Below are 24,930 nucleotides of genomic sequence, written 5' to 3'. Positions count from 1 at the left end.
ATGAAAATAGAAACTATATGGTGGATCCAAGGAAGACAGGTGGCATAAGTTTCTGGAAGAATCATAGGTGGTAACATGGCTTGAAGAAGAAGAATTTAGTTTGTTTTCATGGACTCTCCCAGTCGAAGCGGTTCGGGCTACCACAAGAAAGAGTGGAGAGTGCAGACTACAATAGAGTGGTCTCTTGCAAGTTTGAGATAGTTCAGGATGGAGCACCTCCAGTGTTGTTCAAATTTACAAAGAAGAGAACAATACAGTGAAAGGGATTGACTGTGTTAGAGTAGAGAGAGCTGGAGAGACTGGAGAATTGGCCGAGGGGTGTGTCCTAGGGTTCTTATAGCAGCTTATCTATTAGATATTTGACCCTGATCATTTTCTTCTCTGATTGTAGCTCTTGAAGCCTAAGTTGTGAAATGTTGATGCCGAGATCTTCTTGAGAGGAATCCTAGAGCTTTTTGTGTTTTCTACTTTTGTGTGTGTCCATGTCTCAAGGCTGTTGAGACATAGAAGTTTTTTGGATTATTTGATGAGGACATAAGGTTTTGGATTGTATGTGTTGTGAGTGGATCCAAAGTCTTTTGTTTGGTGTTTTGTTGTGGTAAAGGTCCTCTTCTTCTTCTTCTTTTTGTCAATACAAGCACCGATTTGAAACGCTTCTACTGGTGGCAAAATACCGACACTTAGGCCCCTGACACTTTTTTTCTTTTTCTTCATTAAACTACCAATATAAGCATGGAAAATAGCCCCATATATTGTAATGGTTGTGTGTGTTTGTGTAGAGAGAGAGAGAGAGAGAGAGAGAGAGAGAGATGGGACTCAAACACTTATTCATATGCTATTTTTACCCTTCTCGGCTCTCTCTCTTTGAGATGGGACTCAAACACTTATTCATACCCTTCTCAGAATAAGTGTTTGAGTCCCATCTCAAAGAGAGAGAGTGGAGAAGGGTAAAAATAGCATATGAATAAGTGTTTGAGTCCCATCTCTCTCTCTCTCTCTCTCTCTCTCTCTCTCTCTCTCTCTCTCTCTCTCTCTCTCCCTCACACACACACACACACACGTGTGTAAGGGAAAAGAGGTTCACATTGTGAAACCCATAGAACACATGTGGGTATGTATGTATTTTAAAAAAAACCCTATTTTTTTATTTGTACAATTGTTTACTTACCCCCCCTTTTAAAAGTATACATGTTTGGATTTTTAGTTTAAATCCACCTTTGTAAATTCACATGCATTAATTACATCACACAACTATTTGTTTAATCCTCTCTTGCATGTATATCACATGTGAGTTTCTTAATTTTTTTCTAAAAAAACTTTTATGTTCAAACTTGCTATATTACATGTATACATGGATATGATGGGACCACCTCAAATGCATACATGCATGTATGAGCACGCGCACGTGCGCATGCACACACACACACACACACATGTAATTACATAGAATAAATACATGTAAGTATAGAGAACGATTATTTAAACATTGGACATAAAACCTAAATACATATTCTTAGAGAGAAGAGTAAGTTCTCAATTTTATTTTATTTTTTTAGGGGAAGTTTCCCATGCACTTTTGTATAGTTTTTAAAATAACATAAAACACAAGGAAATTTCAATCCAAGTGCATGCTCATAGGCACAAATTAAACAAAACACATATTGAATTGGATAAAAGCTTCCTTGCACAAGCCATGTTTATTGCTTTGGTGTGTACAAAAAAGCTAGCAAAGCAAGTTATTTTGTCATATACTAACATAGAAATATCATAGAGCAACACATATACATGATTATGATGATGGAGATCTAGACCTTTCTTTGGCCATCAACATCAGAAACGAGAATGTGTACTACTAGCAACATTGGAATCAAGAATGTGTAGTACCAGCAACATCCAACACAAAGCGATATCTCACATCATTCTTCTCTAGTCTTTCCATGGCCTTATTTATGTACTCCATGGGAACCACTTCAATCATGCACCTCACATCTTTCTCAGCTGAAAATTTCAACATCTCTTGTGTCTCTTCCATTCCTCCTATGAAGCTTCCCCCAATGCTTCGCCTTCCTGCAAGCATCAACATAAGAAAAATTGAGATCATCCTTACACATATTACACTATGGATCTCTCCTCTTTCATCAAAGATCGCAAACAACGGGCAATAGGCTCACCTAGAATCAACATGGATGTGATAAATTGCAAAGGGGTTGGGACAACTCCTAACACCATGAGCTTGCCATTTATTTTAAGGAGAGAGAGGTAAGGCTCAAGGGGATGTGCACTAGGAATCGTATCCAAGATGTAATCGAGCGTTTGCTCAGCATCCTGCATTGTTCAAGTGTCAATGAGAGTTCATATCGAAGTAAAGGGATGTTAAGATATAATCGAACAAGTATGTTGTTTTAAAGCCCCAAGCCCCATGCCCCCTTTCCCATGCTTCCGTTTGCCAAGTGAAATTTAAAAGAACCCCACAACCGAACCACAAAAATAATGATCACAAGTGATTGGAGCCCTTATTGAAGCATTTCAAGTTTGAGCTAAGTGGATTAAATTTTTCTACAGAAAAGCTTAATTTGAAGAAGTGGATTGTGTGTGTGTGTGTGGGAGTGGGGTGGGGTTGGCGGTGGGGTGGGGTGGGTGTGTGAAAGCTACCTTCATTTTTTGTTCGTTAGAGCTGACAAGGAAATGGTCAGCACCCAAGACATCACGGGCTTCTTTTTCTTTGCTTGGGGAGGAGCTGATAACCGTGACGTGAAGGCCGAAGGCCTTAGCAAACTTGACAGCCATGTGTCCCACGCCGCCCAGGCCCACCACTCCGCACGTCTTGCCGCTGCACTCGCTTGTCATGCCGAAGAATTTCATGGGGCTGTACACGGTGATTCCTGCGCACAGCAGCGGTGCTGCTGCGTCCAAAGGCAGGTTGTCTGGGATACGAACCACAAATCTGCCAAACACCACCACCACCACCAATGAGGATCGATGCTCCTACCTCTTCGTACACATATTCTAGCGCGTGTGCACCAATGCTTGCCCAAAAAAACAAAAAAACAAAAAAAAACATATTGTTCCACCAATCAAAATAAGGACAACTCTTAAATTTTTGTTTCCCATAATCTCTACTTTATAACTAAAATATATTTAAAAAATCATTCATTAAAATCAGGGCTACAGCCCACTTTTCTTAATTCTAGCGAGTAAAGCACACTACCGCATGCCATTTTTTTTTTCAAACAGTGGTGTGCACATGTTTAGGAAGAGAAAAACCTCCCTCTCATTTTGCAGGTAATTTTTTATTATTTAAAAAACTCCCCCAAAAGCCACCAATTTTTACCCCCCCCAAAACCACCAAATTTTTATTGTTTTTAAAACCCTCCCAAGAACCACTATTTATACTCAAAGTTTGAGGCTATATTTACGAGCAAGTATTATCTCAGTTCTCGAGAGGGGGTTCAGTAACCTAGCATGATGACAATGTAAGTTCTAACCTTGTCGGCCACTTGATGATGTTGCAAGTTCCAACCACATAGACCGCTCGACATAGTGTTGTTGTAAAGGGGTATATATATATATATATATATATATATATATATATATATATATATATATATATGATGTTATGTGTGCATATTTCGAAGTGCACTTATATTTTAAATTTCTCTTAAAAAATTTGAAGATATTTTTTGCATTTTAAAGGTCCATGTTCACCTCACCTTAATTTTGTTGCGTGCATTGCCTATGATTGATGTGTATGTGTATATAAGTGTGCATGTGCAGGCACAAAACATGCTATGAACAAAGCACTACTCGTGATTGGAACATACGGGTGTACAAGCAAGTGTGTTATTATTAAATTACTTGTGATTGACGACCATGTAATTGGCAAAGCCGCCTTGGGTCGGATGGCCATCGTAGTAGACATCATTGTAAGTCCACTTCTTCTTGTTGCAATATTGTTCCATGCCTTGGCCACATGCATTGCACTCTCCGCACGAGCCCACAATGCAACCCACCCCCACCCGATCCCCTTCTGCAAACACACCTTTCACATTCTCCCCCATTCCGGATACCAAGCCAGTAACCTCGTGCCTGCATTGTGCACACATGAAGTTATTTTAGGTTGGCTAGTGCCAAAACATATGAGTGCAATTAGATCCTTTTATCCAAAAGTACTTGCACTCGCTCTCAAACTAGGAATATATATATATCCACCATCCATTAACCATAACAGAGAAATTGTATGTGTTGTATAACTACCTTGGTGGTCCATACCATCAACGTGTGTAAAGACCCTAATAAGAGCATCTAGAAAAATGTAAATCAAGGGTCTTTAGACAATGGCAACCATGATAGCTATCATTGCTATGGTTTCACAGCAAGGCTTGGTCTTTACATCAGATGATGGAAAGAATGCATTCTTGCATGGTGATTTACAAAAAAGAATTTACATGATGCAACTAGGAGGAATGCACACCTAGTGACCACTAAGGAAAAAACTTGTCCATCGAATAACAACGTGGACGCGGTGTGTGGACAGCCGGCCCATGCCATACAAGTGTGTAAAGACCTTTAGATTGTTAAGAGACTTCAATGTTCATATGGGCTTAAAAGAAGGGGGGGTGAATTTTACCCGGCCACCATGGGGTAGTGAGACATGCCATAGTCGTCGCGGAGCTGGTGCAGGTCGGTATGGCAAATACCGCAGTACAGCACTTTGATCAAAACATCCTGGGGTCCAATTTCTCTGCAAGATGGGGAAATCAATCAAAATAATTTTAAAGGGAGCTTAGGTTAAATCAAATCAAAATATTTTAAAGGTTAAATCAATGTCGCCAAAGCCGAATGCTGCACCAGGAGAACCTGAGCTTAAATTCGAGACTCTGGAGGGTGCCGGACTTATCTTTGGCGGCCCATCCGAGGGCTGTGATACCAGCTGGTGTCTGAGAGCATGCCTCTGAGCTACCCATGATGGATCAGAGGGGGTTAGTGTATGTGTGTGTGGGGGGGAGAGAGAGAGAGAGAGAGAGCCTGTGCGTGCGTGTGCGCGTGTGTGTGTGTGTGTGTGTGTGTCTGGCTAAATAGGCCTGCTGATGATCTCTACGCCATCGCCAACCACCTCCATACCTACTCCAAGTTTTGAAACCAATCTCCCACCCACCGCTGTGTGCAGTAATCTGTGAAGTAGCAGATAGAGCTGGAGAAACCGCACTCAGCTTTAACCTTACGTGAGCGGACGGAGACATCGTGAAAAATCTAGCTGCCCACTTCAAAAGCGACCAGCACGAAAGCTCACCCCGCACCCACTACACATCAGACCCATTACCATCATCGCAGTTGGCTTTGGTTCTTATCATCATCGCCTCGAGTCCTCTTTCAAACCTACTTTCCTCTCTCTCCCTCGTGCAATAATTAATTCCACACTCGTACACAAGGATGATTTTTTGATGCCCTTGTTCACCTTTCAAAATATAAATATAGGGTTTAGTATAAATAATGCCCCCTTTTTTTCACAATTTACCTTTTTTTAAACTCTCCTCAAAATAAATGGTTGTATCATACTGTCAAAATACCCAAAAACAAGTATGCCCCTCATCAAAATAAATGGTTGTATTATACAGTCAAAATACCCAAAAACTGGCATGCCCCTCGTCAAAAAGAAATCTTGTTCGTACACACTCTTATTGCTGTAGCTGGACCACCTTTGCCAACATTTTTGGCACGAAGTGATGTACTTATTTCATCACCATTTGTTGTAACAAAATTTTACTCATTAGTTATACCAGCCAGTTTCCATGCCTCCACCAAAATAATGATGTGAAACTAAAATAAGCCCCACAACTTACGGTTGTGAACTCTACATAAATGATTTTGATTTGTCTGATTCAAAACTGGATGCTCCCCCCCATGCAAAGATGAGACCACCGTGGAAAGTGGGCCTAAGATAACAAGTTTTTGGTCAAAATTACAAGTCTTTTTTCACTATTAACTAGATAAAGCCAAGAACACCAATGGTAGAGCAAAGCTCAAATGGCGTAGTAATTAACAGAAGTTGTAACACCATCATATATTTCAATTCTCCCAACAACGTGACTCGCTCAATGAAATGGAGTTTATCAGACCAGATGCATCATGAATTATGAGGATCCCTTTCAACCCCTCAAGCTCGGCACTCAAAAAGTCTCTACAAATCAAGTTAGGGCAGAAAACGCACCATGTGGGAATGCTAACTTATGACCATATATGTAAAATGCTCACCAATGTCCATACTCCACACAAAAATAAACATTTTTACTTCTTAATGTTTACACAACTTTAAAAAATGGCTGGCTTAGCACAACTTTTCAATACAATGGTTATGGCAATGAAGATCAAACCTTTGGTAAGACCTCCTCTAGCCACTATGTATGCGAATGAAGTTGTTCTTTAGTGGTTGCTTCAAGATTGATGTCTCTATACTTTTGGTTGAACATCACAGCTTCTCATAGGGCTTTGATGTGGCAGAGGTACGACTCGATTTGCTTCTTTTTGAACATCCACATGTGTGCAAGCATCCAACCTTTGAAGCACTTGTGATGGCCGAGCACACTATGCATCGTTTCTCCCACAAGGAACTTTTAAAAGGTTCTTATATAGGGGAGGGGGAGGGGGGGAAGAATTTGCTAGGTACTGTAGTACTAGATATAATGAATTCCTAGTAAATAAAGGTGAAAACTAGGAAAAGTGAAATGCTTACTAGTAGATAGAATGAATGTACCTAGATAGAATGAATGTTTCTAGATAGAAAGAATGTACCTAGAAAGAATGAATGTACCTAGATAGAATGAATGCTCCTAGTAAAGGTGAAAACTAGGAAAAGTGAAATGCTTACTAGATTTGTCTATCTTCCTATATAGAGAATTTGAAAGAAAATATTTATTATCTAGGAAATTATTTGATATATAACAATTTACTATACATGAAGTTATTTGTAACAAATAACTATATAGTAATTTATAGAGAAAAATATAATTTATATAAATTACTATATAGTAATCTATATAAAAAAACATGGCTATATAGCAAATCACTCTATAGTATCCTATATAGGAAAACATTCCTATATGGTAAATCAACATGCAAAATAAAAAATCAGTATATAATAATGTGTTAGAAAATGATTTTCTAGAAGAAAATATGAGTTTTTATAGATATAGATATAGATATATTAAAGATCAAGTTTATTAATTCACTTGTTTTAGTATTAAAGAATATACTATAAAAGTCAAGTTTATTAATTCACTTGTTGGTATTAAAGAATATATTATAAATAACTATTATATAAACTAGAGAATGCAACTAGTATGCTTACGTAATTATGTGTATGTTTTTTCTATGCATGTTTTTCATCCAACAAAGCCCGGCGTCCCTGATGATAGAGAGCTCCATATTCTCCTTAGAAAAATAAAATCTTTGTTACACAAAGCTAAGAGTGAGCAAGCTACAACATCCTCAAGTTGCATCCATTCAAGTTGTGTGTGTGTGTGTGTGTGTGTGTGTGTGTGTGTGTGTGTGTGTGTGTGTGTGTGTGTGTGTGTGTCTATCTATCTATGTAATATACATACATACATACCTATATACATACACACACACACACATTTGTGTGTGTGTGTGTGTGTGTGTGTGTGTATACATGTGTGTGTGTGTGTGTGTGTATTTATTATTTTATTTTTTTTTATTTTCGTGTGTATATATGTATATATACATGTGTTTGTGTGTGTGTGCGTGTGCATGTGCATGGCGTGTGCGTGTGCATGTGCATGCACGTGTGTGTACGTGTGTGTATGTGTGTATGCGCGTGCGCGTGTGTGTGCGTGCACGTGCGCATGCGCGTGTGCGTGTGCGTGCATGGATGTGTGTGTGTGTGTGTGTGTGTGTGTGTGTGTGCATATATACAAATATACTTGTATGCATATATTTGTATAATATGTGTGTGTGTGTATGCCACCACAAGGGAATATTATAATAGACCAACTAAGTGGTGTAGGTGTTAACATTGATATTGAAGAGGAAGCAAGTTTTGTATTTCTTTCCAGTATGCTTCCATGTTATGAGCAATGTTTTTTAAGTGAGTACTACCAACCAAATCTCACTCTCACCTCCTCAATGGCCTCACCTTAGTGGCCTTGTCTCTCATTCTTGAGAAGACTAGGATGGAAGCAAGAAAAGCTTCCCCATCATCATCTTATATGATTGCTATGCAAAGAAGGCTTCCCCACCATCTTATGTGATTGCTAAGCAAGAAAGGCTTCCCCGTCATCATCCTATGTGATTGCTAACCAACCAAATCTCACTCTCACCTCAGTGGCCTTGTCTCTCATTCTTGAGAATAATAGGATGGAAGCAAGAAAGGCTTTCCTATTACCATCCTATATGGGTAAGAAGGCCTTTGTGTGAGACTACAAATAAGGAAGGTAACAATCTCCCTAGGACTTGATATTATTGCAAGAAGAGAGGGCATGTTATAAGATAGATTGCTGGAATAGGAAGAAGGACAAGGAGGGTTTCACCAAATCTGAAGATAAGGGTGGCAAACATGAAGCAAACATTTTGTGAAGAAAAGGTCTCCTTATAACTTTTTGGTATTGTGTGAAAATCTATGTGGTCTAGTCTTTCACATAGCCAATGGACAAGTCTCTATGAGTCGGTGATCAAACTCACCCTATGAGATATATATGCTTAGATCAAGAGAGGGTGTTCCAAAAATTCTATGTGATCTATCATCCATATGTAGGTGTGTATCCATGGGTTGAGGCACATTATCTAGGTGGTAGTAGTCTTTAGAGTATTGCTCTTTGATAGAAGGACTAAGGTTATCTTTAGTGCCTAGTTTTGTGGGTTTAGCTAGCTAATCTTTCTAGGTGGCACCTCTTATGTTTAGCCCACTTAACCTTGATTGAGGGAGGTGGAAATAATAGTGGGAGATAAAGAGATGGTAGATAAGGGCTATCTTAACTTAAAGGAGATATCCTACTTAGCAATGCTAATCATCAATATAAAGTAAATGGTAATCATAAGCATGCATAAACCCAAGTGAAGTAATCATAAATGAGACTTGACACAACTATTCCATAAAGCTCTATTATAACCAATATATCTTACACATAGAAGGGTTGTACATCCCTTTATAGATCCTCATGAGAAAATTTATAATACCTTCTTTATCAGTAATAAGGGAATCAACAAATCAACACAACCTCCTCCTTATGAGAAACTTTATAATACCTTCTTCTTCATCAGTAAAACAAGGAAATCACCAAAGCAACACAACCTCCTCCACATGTAGCATGGGCTTCCTTGTAGCCCATATGGATTTTGAAGATGAACAAAAGAGCATGATGTGCCACAAAAGGATAATAGGTATAGACAACTTTTGAATGGAGCAAAACCTCTAGCCACTACCACCATCGAGGATGCGTCTCAATATGTTTGCAGATCTAAAAGGTTAAAGGAGAAAAATAGGGCTTGGAAGAATCTTCTAAACTATGCTCTTATGTCAAAGGTACTTGAAAGATTCAGAGCCTACCACCTTTTGCTGAAGCACAAGTGTAGCCACGTAATGCAAGTTTGTTATGACTCCGTCCTAAAAAACTACACTTGAGACCTTGTAAGTTAGCCTCCTCTGAGATACAAGGTAATTGGCAAGGCAAACTATAGACCTCATGGTACTTTATAAAAGTACAATGCAAGGCTGGTTTTGCACAAGTTGAAGGTTTTGACTTTCAAGAAACTTTTACTCCTATAGCCAAAGTCAACCACAATCAACACCATCCTTGCATCATCGGGGTGGCATGTTCTCCAAATGGATGTAAAAATAACTTTTCTCAATGGAAACCCTACGTGGAGTAGCCACCAAGGTTCGTGGTTTCCAATTTTGAAATCAAAGTTTGCATATTATGGAAGGAGCTCATCCCCCCCCACCACGAGCATGGTACTAAAGGATTGATGCTTATTTTATGAGTATTTCTCTTACAAAACCCTTCAAATGCATCTTTTGTGATGAGTAGGGAAAGTATATGATCATATTTCTCTATGTAAATGATCTACATGCTACACTATGCCATGTTCTCATAATGGTTCACATATGCACACATATGGGAATTATGAGGCCCAAAAATGGGGCCAAGATGAGCCCAGATGGCTGCAAGGTGGAGAACTATGTATACATTGTGGGTGGTGACACTGACAATGATCGGGAACCTATGCAGTCATGTCAAGCTTACCCGCATAGACATGCCTATATAGATACACGGTTAATCCCATGTCTACCAAATTCAGTCTCATTACTGTGAGTTTACTCCCTAGCTTCTACTAGCATACACCCTCTACCTCAATCACATCACAATGAGTTTACTCCCTTGCTTCTACTAGCATAGTTCTAGAGTTGTCATTAAAGCTTTCTTCACAAGAGCACATGGGTGTAGGACTTTGTCATCTATTGTATCATCACTTTTCAATAGTACATTATTATTCACTATCTCTATTTCATTTGTTCAATTTGAGTTTTATAGTTGTGTTGTGAAAGATCCTACTTCTTGTGAGTGTTCGCTGGTATACACACACCTCACGTTGTATCCTCTTATAGTTCCCACAGCACGCAATCAATCCACCGATCAAATTGGTCATATCACATCATAATGTACAAGCTACAACACAATCAAGAAGCTATAAAGGAAATATGCAATCAAACGTGAGGGGAAATGTGAGGGAAATCTAGCAATTCACAAAGGCTCAAGACAAAGAAAGGACAGAGAGCCATCATTAGATTGAAGAAACCCAGTATGCCGAGATTGCATTAGGTGAAACACAAGTAACTCAATTGTAATATAAACTTTAAAAAAAAGTGACTAAGCCTCTTGATCCACCCAGGTTGTGGTATGAGGGTATAAGTTCACCAATAAAATTTCCAAGAAGTGTGGGATAATACAAGATAGTACGACTCACATAGATTCAAGAAAAGGTAAACAATAGGAATTGCATGCCAAAGTGGAAGACGTTGAAAGGGAACTCAAAGAATTCACCAAATCAAAGGTATAAATGCAACAAGGTAGGGTTGTCTTACTCATGCAAATAAATAACTACAATGAGGATGAATTTGGCCTATGAACATGAGCTCGAAGAAGTTCTAACATCAACTTAAAAGCATTAAAAGGATGGATTGATTTGCTAATAAATATATCAATTGACTAACTAATATTGAACTCAAGCTTCATACAACAATGGCCAAGGATGGTTCCCAAATATATGAAGATTTGCTAATAAATATATCAATTGACTAACTAATATTGAACTCAAGCTTCATACAACAATGGCCAAGGATGGTTCCCAAATATATGAAGATTTGGATTCTAAGGATAATTAAGAGGAAGAACAAAAGTTAAAATATGCACCTTTTATTAGGTGAAGCTTACATAATGAAGGAGACCCTCAAATGCTCCAACAAATTGAAATCCACACCTTTTATTGAGTGAAGCTTACATAATGAAGGAGACCCTCAAACGCTCCAACAAGTTATGCATGGCAAAAAAGCATGTCAAATAGGTGAAGTTGAACACACTTTTATGAATGAAAAGGTCATAGCAACCATGGTGGATGGCTCTAAAAAAAACTTAGATGTGGAGAAGGAAATATATACAAGGAGTCTTCAAACATTCCACCAACTTTAAAAGAGCATTTTAGATTCTTGAAAGGGTACCTAAAGATGCTAGGTAAGTAGTATCACAATTCAAGGTTGGAAGAGAGGGAAGAAACACTTATAGGCAAGGGGATTGGGGGTTGCAAAAGCACATGATGCATTCTTAAAGGCAAGATTAGATCTCATGTGAATAATTTGGCTTCTTCTCCTTTCACAACCAATAATCCTTGGCTTCCCTTTTACAACTTAAAAAAGTAGATAAGAAAATATGAATAAACCATCCTACATGATCAAGCACCAATGCAAGAAAATCATCCTAAGGTAGAGACACATATAATTACTTCTCCTATTCCTCTTGCACCATTAATCTTATCACATTTGAGAAGTCCCCCCCCCAAAGTGGTATGTTAAAGAGCGCATTTGGGAAAGACATTTCCCATGAGGTATAATCACAACCAACCTCTCACCATGGTTGAGGTATAATCACAACCAACCTCTCACCATGGTTGAGGAGGTAAAAAGCATAACTTCTAAGTATTGAATCTTGTTTTGATGTCCGTTCATAAGTTAGAGATATCTTGAACTTTGAATTTTTATTAGCCCTCCTTGTGTCTTGTAAAAGACATGATGTGTATTTGTGATTCAATGTGCCCATTATGAACCACACAATCATGAAGTCCTTTCTTATAAATTTTAAGCTCTAAATTTAAGCTTGTGAAAGTGGATCAATGAATCAAAGGCATGCACAAGTAGTGGGCCTTTGTTGCCGCACATGTGGGTAGGTAGAAGAATAAGCATGGGACAGTCTCCACTCTATAGCGCTAAAGAGGTGAGAGGAACCACATACTTAAATGCCTTGGTCTTACCTTGTCCATACATTTGGAGGACTAGATGTTGTTAACCTAATCAGTGCGTGTGACCAAGTTGACCTATTTTCCTATGAGAGATAATGCCCTTGACTGAGGTGACCCATTTGCCTATTGTTGTAAGTTTTTGCAACGTATCTAGGCATGCTACAAAGATATATGTTCTTTGTAGGAGCTAGTTTCAAAAACAAACTAAACTAGGAAGTTTTTGTAAAGCTAGAAACAAGTTTATACATAGCATGTTCATAGATATAGCACATAATAACCAAACATGGCACAAAGCTATGTTGGAAAATGTGCCAGGCAAATGTGCCAAGGCTAATACTTTTTAGTTCTAGTTGATAGATATAGGATAATGTAGTGAAAACCATAATACAAGTGAAAGGGCACATTTGAGGTGTCTTAAACTTAATGCATCACTTTTTCTATAAGTTAATTTCTCTACATTGGACTTCACATATTTTAAAAGATGTGATGTATCTTTAACTCAACGTTATCACTTTTTCTCTATACTAGACTTCACATGTTTTAAGAGATCTTATATATTTTCTCTCTTATTGTTGTTTCTCCTTGTTCTCAATTGTTTTAAGCTATCATTAATTTTCTTGTATTTTGGGAATAGAGAGTCTCCAAGATTTAAATTAGCCAAATCATTTGATCTAGTTTTATGGCTATTTTTGCAACCTTACTTCTCCTTGGTTATGAGTAAACAACTATCTTAAATCTTGTACTCTAATGGTACTAGTGGATCATGGGAGAATAGCACGTAGTGTAAAGAGAAAAAGGTAGAGGAGTGAAAAGTGGTGTTTAGGCTAGTCTTGAGTCCCAACAAAGGAGAACTATCTTGTTGTATAATTCTTAATAATTAGAATGTGAGTACAATGAGAAAGATGCTCTTTGTAATAGTAGAAGAGCTCTCATTAATTATGTTCTCACTTGGGCCAAGATAGCATTCCCATGGTTGGAGGAATTTTTACCTTAGTTACTTTCCTCAATGCTAATGCATCCACTTTAATTATCAACATACTCACATTACCAAAAACATGCCCACATAGTAAACTTGTGAGCAATGCACTTCCCATCAAAAAGTGATAATCATAGTGAAAAGAGTCTCATGAGTGATGTAAAACAAGTCATACCTTAGGTAGAGAAGCAATGGAGTGCACAATAAGATTAGGATCCACCTTGTATTTTACCGCATTGATAAATTTACAAGAAGCCGAATCTAAAAAAATTGGCCAAACAAACCCATAACACACTTTGCAAAAGACTATAGTTCAAGCCTTCTAGGTAATAGTTAGTAGAGGTAGGGTTGAGAAGTCATAATGGGCCACTTGTCTAAGCACTAGCACAAGTCTTCTAGGTGATAACTAGTAGAGGAAGAGTGAATTGGCACACTAGACCACCTTAGGCCATGCCCAAGCACTAGCACAGCATCATAATTGCACATTTTAGTTGCATATACGGCTAGTGATACTGAACCTTAGGAAAGACATTTGTGCACTCAAAAGGATTGTGTTAATAGAATTAATTTTGAAACAATGTTTTAAAAAAAGTTATTTGAGGTCCATGAATTACTATGTTCTTTAGGTTCCATTACTATATTTTGTAGAAAGTGAAATCCCATTCCATTTAAGACGGTGCTAGAATCTATGAAGTGGCCTTATCTTAAGCTCAATTCCAAATAGGTAAAACTTCACAAACTTCATGTACATGCTCGCTTAAGACTAGTAGTAGTGGCCATGGACCTTTTTTAAGTTTTTTCTAGCCTGGTGTGAAAGCTAGTCATTTGTGTATACGTCATTTTGACATTAAGCAATACACATTCATTCCCTTGTATTATCACTCCCTCTTCTCTACTCTCTCTTACTTACTTGTATTCTCATGGATCTTTGCATCGCGTGATGGTTTTCTTGTTTAGATCGGATTGAGTATAGGTTTCTTCCTTGCTTGAGCTTCTCCTCTAGCCCCCTCTTGTGTCCTCCTCTTTTGAGAGAGAACCACCATGAAGGCTACCCTCTTCTTACCTCCATCTAGATAAAGAGAACCACTGCAAAGGCTACCCTCTTCTTGCCTCCATCTAGGCAAAGAGAGATCTACCTTTATTCCCACAACCATGGAGTCTCCTCAATGTGCAATAGGGAGAGGATGTGAATGACGGGCTAGCACACCCATAGGGAAGTTATGTTTGTGGCTCTACAGTGAAGTACCATACGACACTTGTTTTGTCACATAGGCTAAGGTAAGATATTCTCTTGAATATATTTCGCATAAAGCCTAGGGCTTAGCTCCTAATTACATCTTTTCATGGCTATTAGGTTTACCTAGTATTGCTTGATATCAAAAAAAATGTCACCCCCTGAAAGATAATCAATTTTGGAGTCTTGGTCGCTCTGTTGGTGTTATCATTCAATTTTGTTTTAGCTTTGACATTTTATTTGCAAGTTTGGAAGGTAAAATCACCCTAATTTCATTAGTGTCTTTGCATTAGATTGGAGTCTTAGAGGCTAAGATTAGTTGTATAAATCCAAGAAGTGACTTAAGTAGTGTGATTAGGAGTGATTATCACTCCAAAAACATAAGCTTTAAGTTCCAATTTTGTGCATTTATTTCCAATTTTGTGTATTAGGATGTGGTTGTTATTTCCTTTTCTTTTGTCTTCTGAAGTCTAGAGCTTCTAGTAGTAATTCACATTTATTGCCTCCTCTCCGAACTAGTCATAAGGTTCTTCCTCACTCCCTTAATCTTCCCCCACCATTCATTGTACTTCTCCTACCCTTCTAGTAGCTCCTTCACCAAGTCCAAAGCCCTTGGCCATAGTTCTTAGTTATGTGTAGAGGTGACCTTTGAAGGTCGGTAGGTGAAGCTACTGACCTTCAAAGGTGGCATGGTTGAAGATGTTGAAGACTAGGTGTGGTGATTTCTCACAGTGTGTGGCTCTCGTGATCTTAACCAAGATGGTGCATGTTTGGTCTTGTTCTCGACTACAAAGGAAGAAAGTGTAAACTGGTGGTATAGCCAGTTCCTCTCATAGATTTTGGGCTACCCTTAGGTAGTAGCTTCTAGCTACTACCTTAGGGTAGGGAATTACTATGAGGTAGTAGCTTCTAGCTACTAGTTCAAGGTAGGGGATTCCCTAGCTACCTGCTAGCTACAGAATAACTATGATCTCATCACCCAAGATCTCAATCAACTTTCCATGAAGGTGAGGAAATCAGTGGCCTAGCTCATCACATAGGAAAAGGTGCTGGTTTTTGGTAGCTGGGTTACCTCAAAACCCCAAAAACCACATGCCTTAAGAGTGGGAGCTCAAAGATCTCCCAACACAAATAGAGAGGAAGTTGAGAGAAACCTTTCCTCACTAAGTTAGCTTTAGCAGGATATCCAAGCCTGGGCCACTCAACTATAGAATTCTTGCCTCATAGCTGAGAAATGTACCTCTTGGCCTCCCATTATCCCCGGTCTGTCTAGAACATTGGCTCCTCCTCCTAGTGGTCCCTCTTACCTGGTGGGGTAGATTTTGCATCCACCTCCATGGATGAGTTGGCTAAGCTTAAGAAGGACCTGTAAGATTTAAAGAGGTTTCAGTAAGTGAATGCAGTAGTCACAACACTTAGGAAAGAGATTCAATACCTTAAAGCCAAAGATCCCGAGACCAATCCATGATGGTGCACACAATATATAGTTTACAAGGTCATCTCCTAGGTGATTCTCCCCCCAAGAAGTATTGTTCTTTCTGATCAAAGGGTGGCCACCATGAGGATAAGGATCGCTATTACCTCAAGGGTCTTTAGATAATCTAATAACAACTTCACCCAAGGGGCTAACCCTCTAAATCCATTCACCAAGAAGAAGACTACATGGTGGTCCCATATCAGCCAGTGCACCGCTTTTTTGCATGCTCCTGCTTACACAATGCCATTGAAACTAATGACTACATGATGGTCCCATATCAACCAATGCACCACTTCTTGCAAGGGCTACCACATCCATTCATGCTCCTACTTACACACACAGTGCCATTGATTGTGCTATATCAAAACTGATGGTGCTACTACCTATCTTGGCACACTATCTGTTGGCAATAGCTCCCACGTCCCAACCCTACATTTATGAGACTCCACATGTTACCATCTCTACAACTTATACAACTACTTATTATACCTATGTTCCCTTACATAGGGTACATATAGTGACATACACTCCACCTCCTTCATGCAAGTGTTGTACCAATTTTAGTACACTCCCAACTTGTTGTCCATATCCTTTGGCCATGCCATTCCCTCAGAAAGCCCTAGTCTATTGGAACTTGGTGGTTTAGGGTTACTTTGGCATCTCGGCCCCCCATGAGTAGATCCTCAACATCTATTCATTGGTTCTTTACCCATCTCAAGTCCACAACCCCTCCTCCCCTATCAGTTCCCTTAACACCATCACCCTAGTCTCCTCATCTTCACTTCGCCGCCCACACATTTATTTTAATTATCTCCTCACCCACATGGCCCCACATTCTCAGCTAGGTATCATTCATCTCTCTATTTATGATGTATTTCTCTACATACATACTATCCAATCCTTCTTCTAGGTGGCTTCCTCTTCATACACATTTGTCTCCCACTTTATGATGCCTTCCTCTACATACACACTGACAAACCCTTCTACTGGGTGGCTCTTATCTCTCCACATCATGACTCAAACAATCGTCATTCGCCTCACCTCCATGCAGTTACCTGTAGTTTATTTTTCCTCCCCATTATTACACCCATTTCATGACATGTCTACATACACTTAATCACTCATCCCAAGTGGTTGCTCACCCATGGACACCGCCCTACTACCTTATGACATTTCTGCATACGCTCAATCACTCATCCTAAGTGGTTGCTCACCCATGGACATCACCCCACTACCTCACAATCATTCACATGGCTCCATGTGAATGACATGGCTCCATGTGGTCTAGGATCCCTTGACGACAAGTAGGCACAAGGAAGCATGGCACATCTAAGAGAAGAAGGGAGGAGTGTGGAGAATGCTGTGATTGAACACCATTTTTCACTTCACATCCCAAACCATCTTGTCACTTCCCATCCTAAAATTGCCATTTCACTTTCCATTTTCTTACCTCCTAATTCCCATTTCCCAACCACCACAACTTGTCAAGCAAGGATCTAGTATAATCTACAAAGCATAAAGGTGACCAAGGGTCTTCCACACAATATTGCATTAATACCTTTCTTCTCCGATTCTTCCTGCACAATCCACAAGTCCCACAAGCCTATGCTCTCTATATTCTATTTCCCTAAACACTACAAAAGCCAAAGCTAAGAAGAGAAGTCTCATGTTGTCAATGTAAGCTAGGAGAAAACTTAATCACAACATTGATTATGTATGTGAAAATCCTTGAGTGTAATCCCACAATTGAGAGTAATCAAGCCATTATAATAGAGAATGCTTTGACTTTTACATGCTTTCAACTCTATGCTTTTGAAAAGAAATGTGCTCGCAACATTGTTATTCTATATGAAAAATCTTAGAGCAGCGTAATCCCACAATTTAGAATAATAACAAGAGAAGCCTTTAACTTTTGTAGGCTTTCAAAATTTATGCTTTTGAAAACATCACAAATAATGTTCTCTTAGGTAGCTAAAAACACATGCTAAAAGAGCTAATTATCCATATATGTAGATGATTACAAAAATAGGTCCCTTCTATCTATAGTATGGGCAACCAATATTTAAAAAAATCCCTCCACACAAGCTAAGGACAGCCATATTATAATAGCTTGATGAAGCACTAATATCCTACATAGGCTAAGTGTCGCATAGATCTAAAAATCAAAAATCCTATAATTATCCCCCTACTTTGATAAGTACAAGGGTACTTATCAACGTATTGAGGCCTTTTATCTTTGTGTTGTAGTTCACCTAGATGGATGACAAAAGATTGATGTCTTTCTAAGTCCAAGTGGTTCCAAGTTAAGCTTTAACTATCTGAACATGTGGTTGGGAGCCATGTAATCACCCTCTTCATGTGCCAATATTTTTCCATGATCAAACACTAATTATGGTGATTCATAGGTGAGCTTACCCATTTAATGCTCCAAGGCTTCTTCTCTTCATCAAAACTCTCAAGCTCCATACTTGGCCAATCAAGTTCAACGTCCAAAAGTTTTTGGCAAGGAATCTAGAGTAGCCTCCATAGTGACATGTGAACCAAGAACACAAGGCATAGTACAAGCACTGACATCCATGATGGTGGTACAATCCAATACTCCACTTGGATCATCCTCTAAGAAATTGCATTGTGCATCCCAGTTTGGACCTAAATCCTATACCAAAATACATGGCTCCACTACGACATACATAAGTACATCCACAAGTATGGATCCATTGCATCATACATAAGTACATACACAAGTAAATCTTCAAAAGTCAGCTGGAAATCATGTACATTATTGCAAATGCATCTTCCTCCACCTCTTGATGATTGCATGGATCTAATCTCCAGACTCCGTAGTAGATAACATTGGAACAACCTCAACACAAGAAGTATATACTTGTATTTCATGATCACACATGCTTGAGCCATCTCAATGGTTTCCCTATCCCTCATGCACTCACAACTCAAGCTTTGATCCACTTCTTCTTCCTCAAATATATCAAAACTAGTAAACACACATCATCCTCAATAACCACCTCTTCATTACACACCCATTGTCCTCAACAAGAAGAGTCAAAGGTAACACACCATAAAAAAAGAAAGAAATCATGATTCATATCAACTAATGCACTTATCTTAGTGTCCTTGATCACATATTTTGTAATATCATCAAGCTTCTCATTATCAGAATGCTCACCTTGACCAACATGGCTATGTATGTCCTCAACAAAGCTATCTTCTTCGTAATCCTTTTCCTTTCTTTGATTAATGCATATGCTAGTGCTACATGCTCATAACACCGGTATTCACATTCATGCCTTGGCACTCTCTTTTGAAATTTGTGTCTCTATGTATTCACAAAGTACGTAAGTTTTTAAAATGTATGAATAGAATCCGTTTCATCAAACGTAACTTCATAGTTGTCCCATAGAAGCTCATACAATTCTTAGAACTGAAGGAATGGCTATGTGTTACATTGCTTAATTTCTTAAGCTCCTTACATGCCTTCCTCTTATGCTCATCTTTTTTTTAACCTCTTCACCAAAGCTTTAGAAAAAAGATGTAACTTAATTGAACAATGCATCATGCCATATTTGTGTGCTAACTTAGACCTTGGTACAAGAGAATACAATGTGCGGTGTATACAAGAGAACACTCACAAGAAGTAGGATCTTCACAGCACAAATCTTTAAAACTCAAATCACACAATAAAAGAGAAGAGAAGAATATTGTATTACTGAAGTGATACAATAGATGGAAAATTCCCACACCTGTGTGCTCCTGAAGGGAGCTTCAATGGCTGAAATTGCTAAGATAGAGGCTATATGCGAGTTGAAGCTAGGGAGTAAACTCATAGTGATGTGACTGCTGAATTATGTGGTTAAGGGACTCATTGTGTATCTATATAGGTCTGTATAAGGAGATGGCCATGACATAATCACGTAGGTCCATAGCCATACTTGGTGTGCCACCATCATCTACAGTGTAGACTCGGCTTGTAAAGATGAACTAGAAATTATATAGCATTATTCCCACCTCCCATGGCCATCTAGGCTTATCTTTGACCCCATTCGGGCCCAATAATGTCAAGACAGGGTGTCTAAGAGTAAATTCTATCTCTCTATCTACTACATGCGTGGACCATTATGACATAACAGTCCAATGTAGCATGTAGCCTATTTAATAGTGAGCCAATTTTAATCCAATCTGTCTATAAACCATCTAGCCTCATAGGCCATATTCTCGTGTGAATAAAGGGATGTGGGGCACTTGGGCCATTCAACCATGGCTACTCTCCATAATGGGGACCATACAAACATGAGCTAGCCAGTGCTTGGATGATATAATATGAGGGTGGAGCATTGAAATCCAACACCCCCCCTTAATATCCACCTCTGAAGATGAACTACCTCTATGGTTTGATGCCAAGTCGATGAAGATGCTACTCTATCTGATCCATGCTAAGAGGCTTTGTGAAGATGTCTACATAGTTCTCTATCATTGGGAAATCATCTCAACCTCCCTAAACATGATGAGCTCATACACAAAGTGATAATGAATCTTGATGTGTTTTGTGCGAGCATGAACCACAAGATTTCGAGCACAATAGCCATGCAACTTTGGTTGTTGTTGTCACATTGCAACATTGTAAGGGCTACTTCCACACCACTCCCATATCCTATAGAATCCTTCTCAGGCCCACAATACCTCACATGATGTAAAGCAAAAAAAAATACCCAGTTACTAAGCACCTAGTGTCAGAGGCACCCGCACAATATGAGTCAAAAAAGGCACTAAGGGACTTGCTCGCAATATAGGTGATGTCATACTCTTGTTACCATATTATAGTAGTGATGTGTGTGAACACACTTAGGACCGCCGGGGCACTTTTTCCCTCACTAGGAGGTTTTTTCCCCGTGCATTGTATATACGCCCATTATCTTCTAGGGCTTGTTATCTTTCATTTTTGGCACTCATAATACACTACTGTGTTGTGCTCAAGCTTCCTCATCTTCTTGAAGTTGTGTGTGCATTCCTGCAACCCTAATTCCAACAATTGGTATCAGAGCAGGCTTCCTCCTCCCGGGCAGCATCACCGGCACCTGCCGCTTCATCTCCTCCGATTGCGACGAGGTTTCACGAGCGTCTGCAGGTTAGTATATGCCGTGGGAGAGCCCGTGGGGCTTGTTCGTTTCAGAATTTTGATCTGAGGTCATTTCGCCCTCCGTTTTTGCATTCCAAGTACTGCGCAGGCAAAATCGTCCTACTGTGCAGATTTTCTGTCAAGATTAAAATCTGCAGGACAGGTGCCCATTCGTCTGTTTTGGGCTGTGCTACATAGCACAGGTCGATTTTATACAGGTTTTCCTCTTACAGACAGCATTTACATCTAGTAGTACAGTCATTGGCCATGGCTGACAACAATGATGTATTCCGCATGTTGGCTGCTGAGGATAAGTTGGATGGCACCAACTATCCATTGTGGGCATATATGATGCGACATGTATTGGTAGCAAAGGGGTTATGGAACATTGTGCAGGGTATTGATGCACGTCCTATTGTGGCTGGGAATGCTGCAAACACATCAGAAACAGGTACTGTTGATGATGGTGCAGGCACAAGTGCTGTAGCAGCTGTTCGAGAACCACCACTTTCAGCAGAGCAGATTCGTTGGGATGGTAGAGATGCGCAGGCTCATGCCTTGATTGCGCTGTCTGTCAAACGTACCATTATCCCACATATTCGCTCCTGCAAGACTTCTAAGGATGCTTGGGATGTACTTGCCACATTGTATCAGGCAAGAAATGAGGCTCGTGTTGCTTACCTCCGAAAATAGTTGGAGAGTGAGCATATGAACGAAGGTGATTCTATGGATAGCTTTTTGACAAAGATCAAGGATTTCAAAGAGCAGCTCATTTCTGCAGATGAAATCCTGTCAGACAGTTCTCTTGTGCAGACTGTTTTGAATGGTCTACCAGATTCTTATCAGGGTTTTGCTTCCACTCTTCGCTTGATGATGAAAGGCAATCCCAATGCCTTATCATTTGAGGAGTTAGTTTCTGTTTTGCTGCAAGAAGACCAGTCAAGGCAAAACAGGAATATTATGCGTGTCGCAGATCAAGCTTTCGTTGCTAGTCAGAGAAGCGGGAAAGGTAAAGCTGGCTTTTCTTCTAGTAAGCAGAAATCTGCAAATGCTGCGCAACCAAAGAAGGAAGACAAAGATGAGAAGAAGGGTGACAAACAGAAGACATTTTGCAAGTACTGTAAGGGAAATGATCATGTCATCAAAGCGTGTCCTAAGCTGGCTGCGAAAGAGGCTAAGAAGAAAGAGGCTGGTATGGCTGTTGCAGATGCCTCTCCTTCTAACAATGAATCTGCTAATGTTGTGCTAGATACAGAATGGGCATTCAATGCGCAGTGCAGTTATGACCCATCTTTGCATGACACATGTATGTCTGCAGTAGATTCAGATGTATGGTACTTTGACAGTGGTGCCACTAAGCATATCACCTCGCAGCGCAGTTTATTCACTTTCCTTGAGTCTGCTCCCACAGGGAATACTGTCACTTGTGCCAATAACTCCTCTTATCCCGTTAAAGGAGTTGGACAGATTGTGCTGAATGTTGCAAATGGCAACACCTTTACACTTTTTGATGCATTGTATGTGCCAGGGATCAAAAAGAATCTGCTGTCAGTCTCCGCATTTGCCAAAACAGGTTTGGTTGTAAAATTTGTGGATGACAGATGTACTGTTCATGATCTCTCTTGTGGTGACATCATTGTAGCATCTGGTTCACTATGTCGAGGGCTGTATAAGCTCAATATGGATGGCAAATGTGTAGAGGATTCAGCATGTGCTATTATGGATACGCAGGCTATTTCAGATGCAAAACTGTGGCATGCACGTTTTGGTCATCTGAATTTTGCAAGTTTGCTGCGCCTGCAGAAATCTGAAATGGTGTCTTCTTTGCCTAAGCTTGAGGCACCTGTCAAGCATGTTTGTGAGGGCTGCATATTGGGTAAAATGCAGCGTGCTTCCTTTCCCAAAGATGGATCAGTGAGAGCTGAACGCAGATTGCAGCTTGTTCACAGTGATGTTTGTGGTCCCATGCAAACTCCATCATTTGGAAACTACCTTTACTTCGTGACTTTCATTGATGATTTTACCAGGCATGCATGGGTATATCCTTTGAAGGTAAAGTCCGAAGTGTTTTTGTGCTTCAAACAGTTTTTGGTTATGGCTGAAAATGTGTCAGAAAGTAAGATGGGCACCCTCCGTTCAGATCGAGGGGGGGAGTATATGTCTTCAGAATTTAATGCATTTCTGGCTGAGCGTGGGATAAAACACCAATGTACAGTGCCGTATACACCACAGCAAAATGGTGTGGCTGAGAGAAAAAACAGGTCTCTCATGGAAATGGCAAGATGTATGGTTAAGAGTCAAAGTCTACCACATGGTTTTTGGCTTGAGGCTGTCATGTGTGCCACTTATGTACTAAACAGGTGTCCCACCAAAGCATTACAGGTTGTCACTCCATATGAGGCTTGGCATGGCCGCAAGCCATCTGTTGGCCATTTACGTGTTTTTGGTTGCCTGGCATATGCATTAGTGCCTGTGCAACATCGCAGAAAATTGGATGACAAAGCTGTCAAATGTATTTTTGTTGGATATAGTGCTGAGAGCAAAGGCTATCGTTTGTATCATCCACAGACAAAGCGCATTTTGGTTAGCCGTGATGTTGTATTTGTGGAAGATGCAGTTCAGCCCTTGGTTTCATGTACTAAGGAGACAGATATCAGCTCACGTGATGTCTATGATACATTGTTGCCTCTTTTCAGTGGTGCACAGTCAAGTGCAATACCTCATGAGGCAGTTTTTCAGCCTATGCAGGTTTTAAATGATGGCACAGATCAGCCTATATCTGATGCAGATGTGCATGATGCACTTGAGGATGAGAGACAAGAGATTGAGGGCTCTAGAAACATGCCTAGATGGCTGGTGCAGACTTTGCGTGACAGCAAGTTGGATGCCCCTTTGACTAGTCGCACTCGTTCTGGCTCTCATGGTGCCTCTTATGCGTCAGATTGTTATGCATTGGCTGTTTCTAGTATGTGCGATGAAAGTGAGCCTGTTTCATTTGATGAGGCACAAAGTTCAGAAAATTGGATGGCTGCTATGCAAGCAGAATACGATGCTATTATGAAGAATAGTACATGGTCTTTATGTGACTTGCCCCCTGGCAAGAAGGCCATTGGCACTAAGTGGGTATACAAATTGAAGCGTAAGCCTGATGGCACAGTGGATCGCCATAAGGCTAGGCTTGTTGCAAAAGGTTATGCTCAAGAGAAGGGCATTGATTTTGATGAGACTTTTGCTCCCACATGTCGTATGACCACTGTTCGTAGCATCTGTGCATTAGCAGCTCATAATGGTTGGAATGTACATCAGCTGGACATAAAGACTGCGTTCTTAAATGGCGATTTGCATGAGGAGGTGTATGTATCGCAGCCTCGTGGTTTTGTTCAAAGAGGGCAGGAAAACAAAGTGTGCAGGTTAAAAAAGGCTTTATATGGTTTAAAGCAAGCTCCACGAGCTTGGTATGAAAAAATACACGCATATTTGACTGCACATGGGTTTCAGAATAGTCCAACAGAAAGCACTTTGTATGCTAAACGTGTGGATGGTGTACATCTAATCATTGCTCTCTATGTCGATGACATGCTGCTCACAGG

At 39.8% G+C, this 24,930-nt stretch overlaps 1 protein-coding gene across 1 annotated transcript; it reads right to left on the bottom strand.

Annotated features, from left to right (window-relative positions):
* Positions 1–1,666: 1,666 nt before the first annotated feature.
* On the bottom strand, positions 1,667–5,214 carry LOC147631273 (putative cinnamyl alcohol dehydrogenase). The gene is made up of 6 exons (XM_086809625.1): positions 4,858–5,214; positions 4,628–4,741; positions 3,856–4,086; positions 2,653–2,944; positions 2,172–2,325; positions 1,667–2,067 (listed from the first exon to the last, which is right to left on the bottom strand). The coding sequence occupies exons 1-6, from the start codon at positions 4,962–4,964 to the stop codon at positions 1,868–1,870; spliced, it is 1,098 nt and encodes a 365-aa protein (XP_086665751.1). The 5' UTR covers positions 4,965–5,214; the 3' UTR covers positions 1,667–1,867.
* Between the last annotated feature and the right edge of the window lie 19,716 nt (positions 5,215–24,930).

The sequence above is a fragment of the Cibotium barometz genome, chromosome 15 (assembly GCF_041138505.1).
Source record: "Cibotium barometz isolate CiBa-2024 chromosome 15, ASM4113850v1, whole genome shotgun sequence".
Lineage (NCBI taxonomy): Eukaryota > Viridiplantae > Streptophyta > Polypodiopsida > Cyatheales > Cibotiaceae > Cibotium > Cibotium barometz.
This window is presented reverse-complemented; position numbering and strand designations above follow the sequence as displayed.

Coding starts and splice junctions, on each gene's coding strand:
- LOC147631273 (XM_086809625.1), bottom strand. CDS start 4,964: ATGGGTAGCTCAGAGGCATGCTCTCAGACACCAGCTGGTATCACAGCC. Junction 4,742..4,857: donor AGTCTCGAATTTAAGCTCAG/GTTCTCCTGGTG, acceptor CCCATCTTGCAG/AGAAATTGGACCCCAGGATG. Junction 2,326..2,652: donor CTAACGAACAAAAAATGAAG/GTAGCTTTCACA, acceptor TGAACAATGCAG/GATGCTGAGCAAACGCTCGA.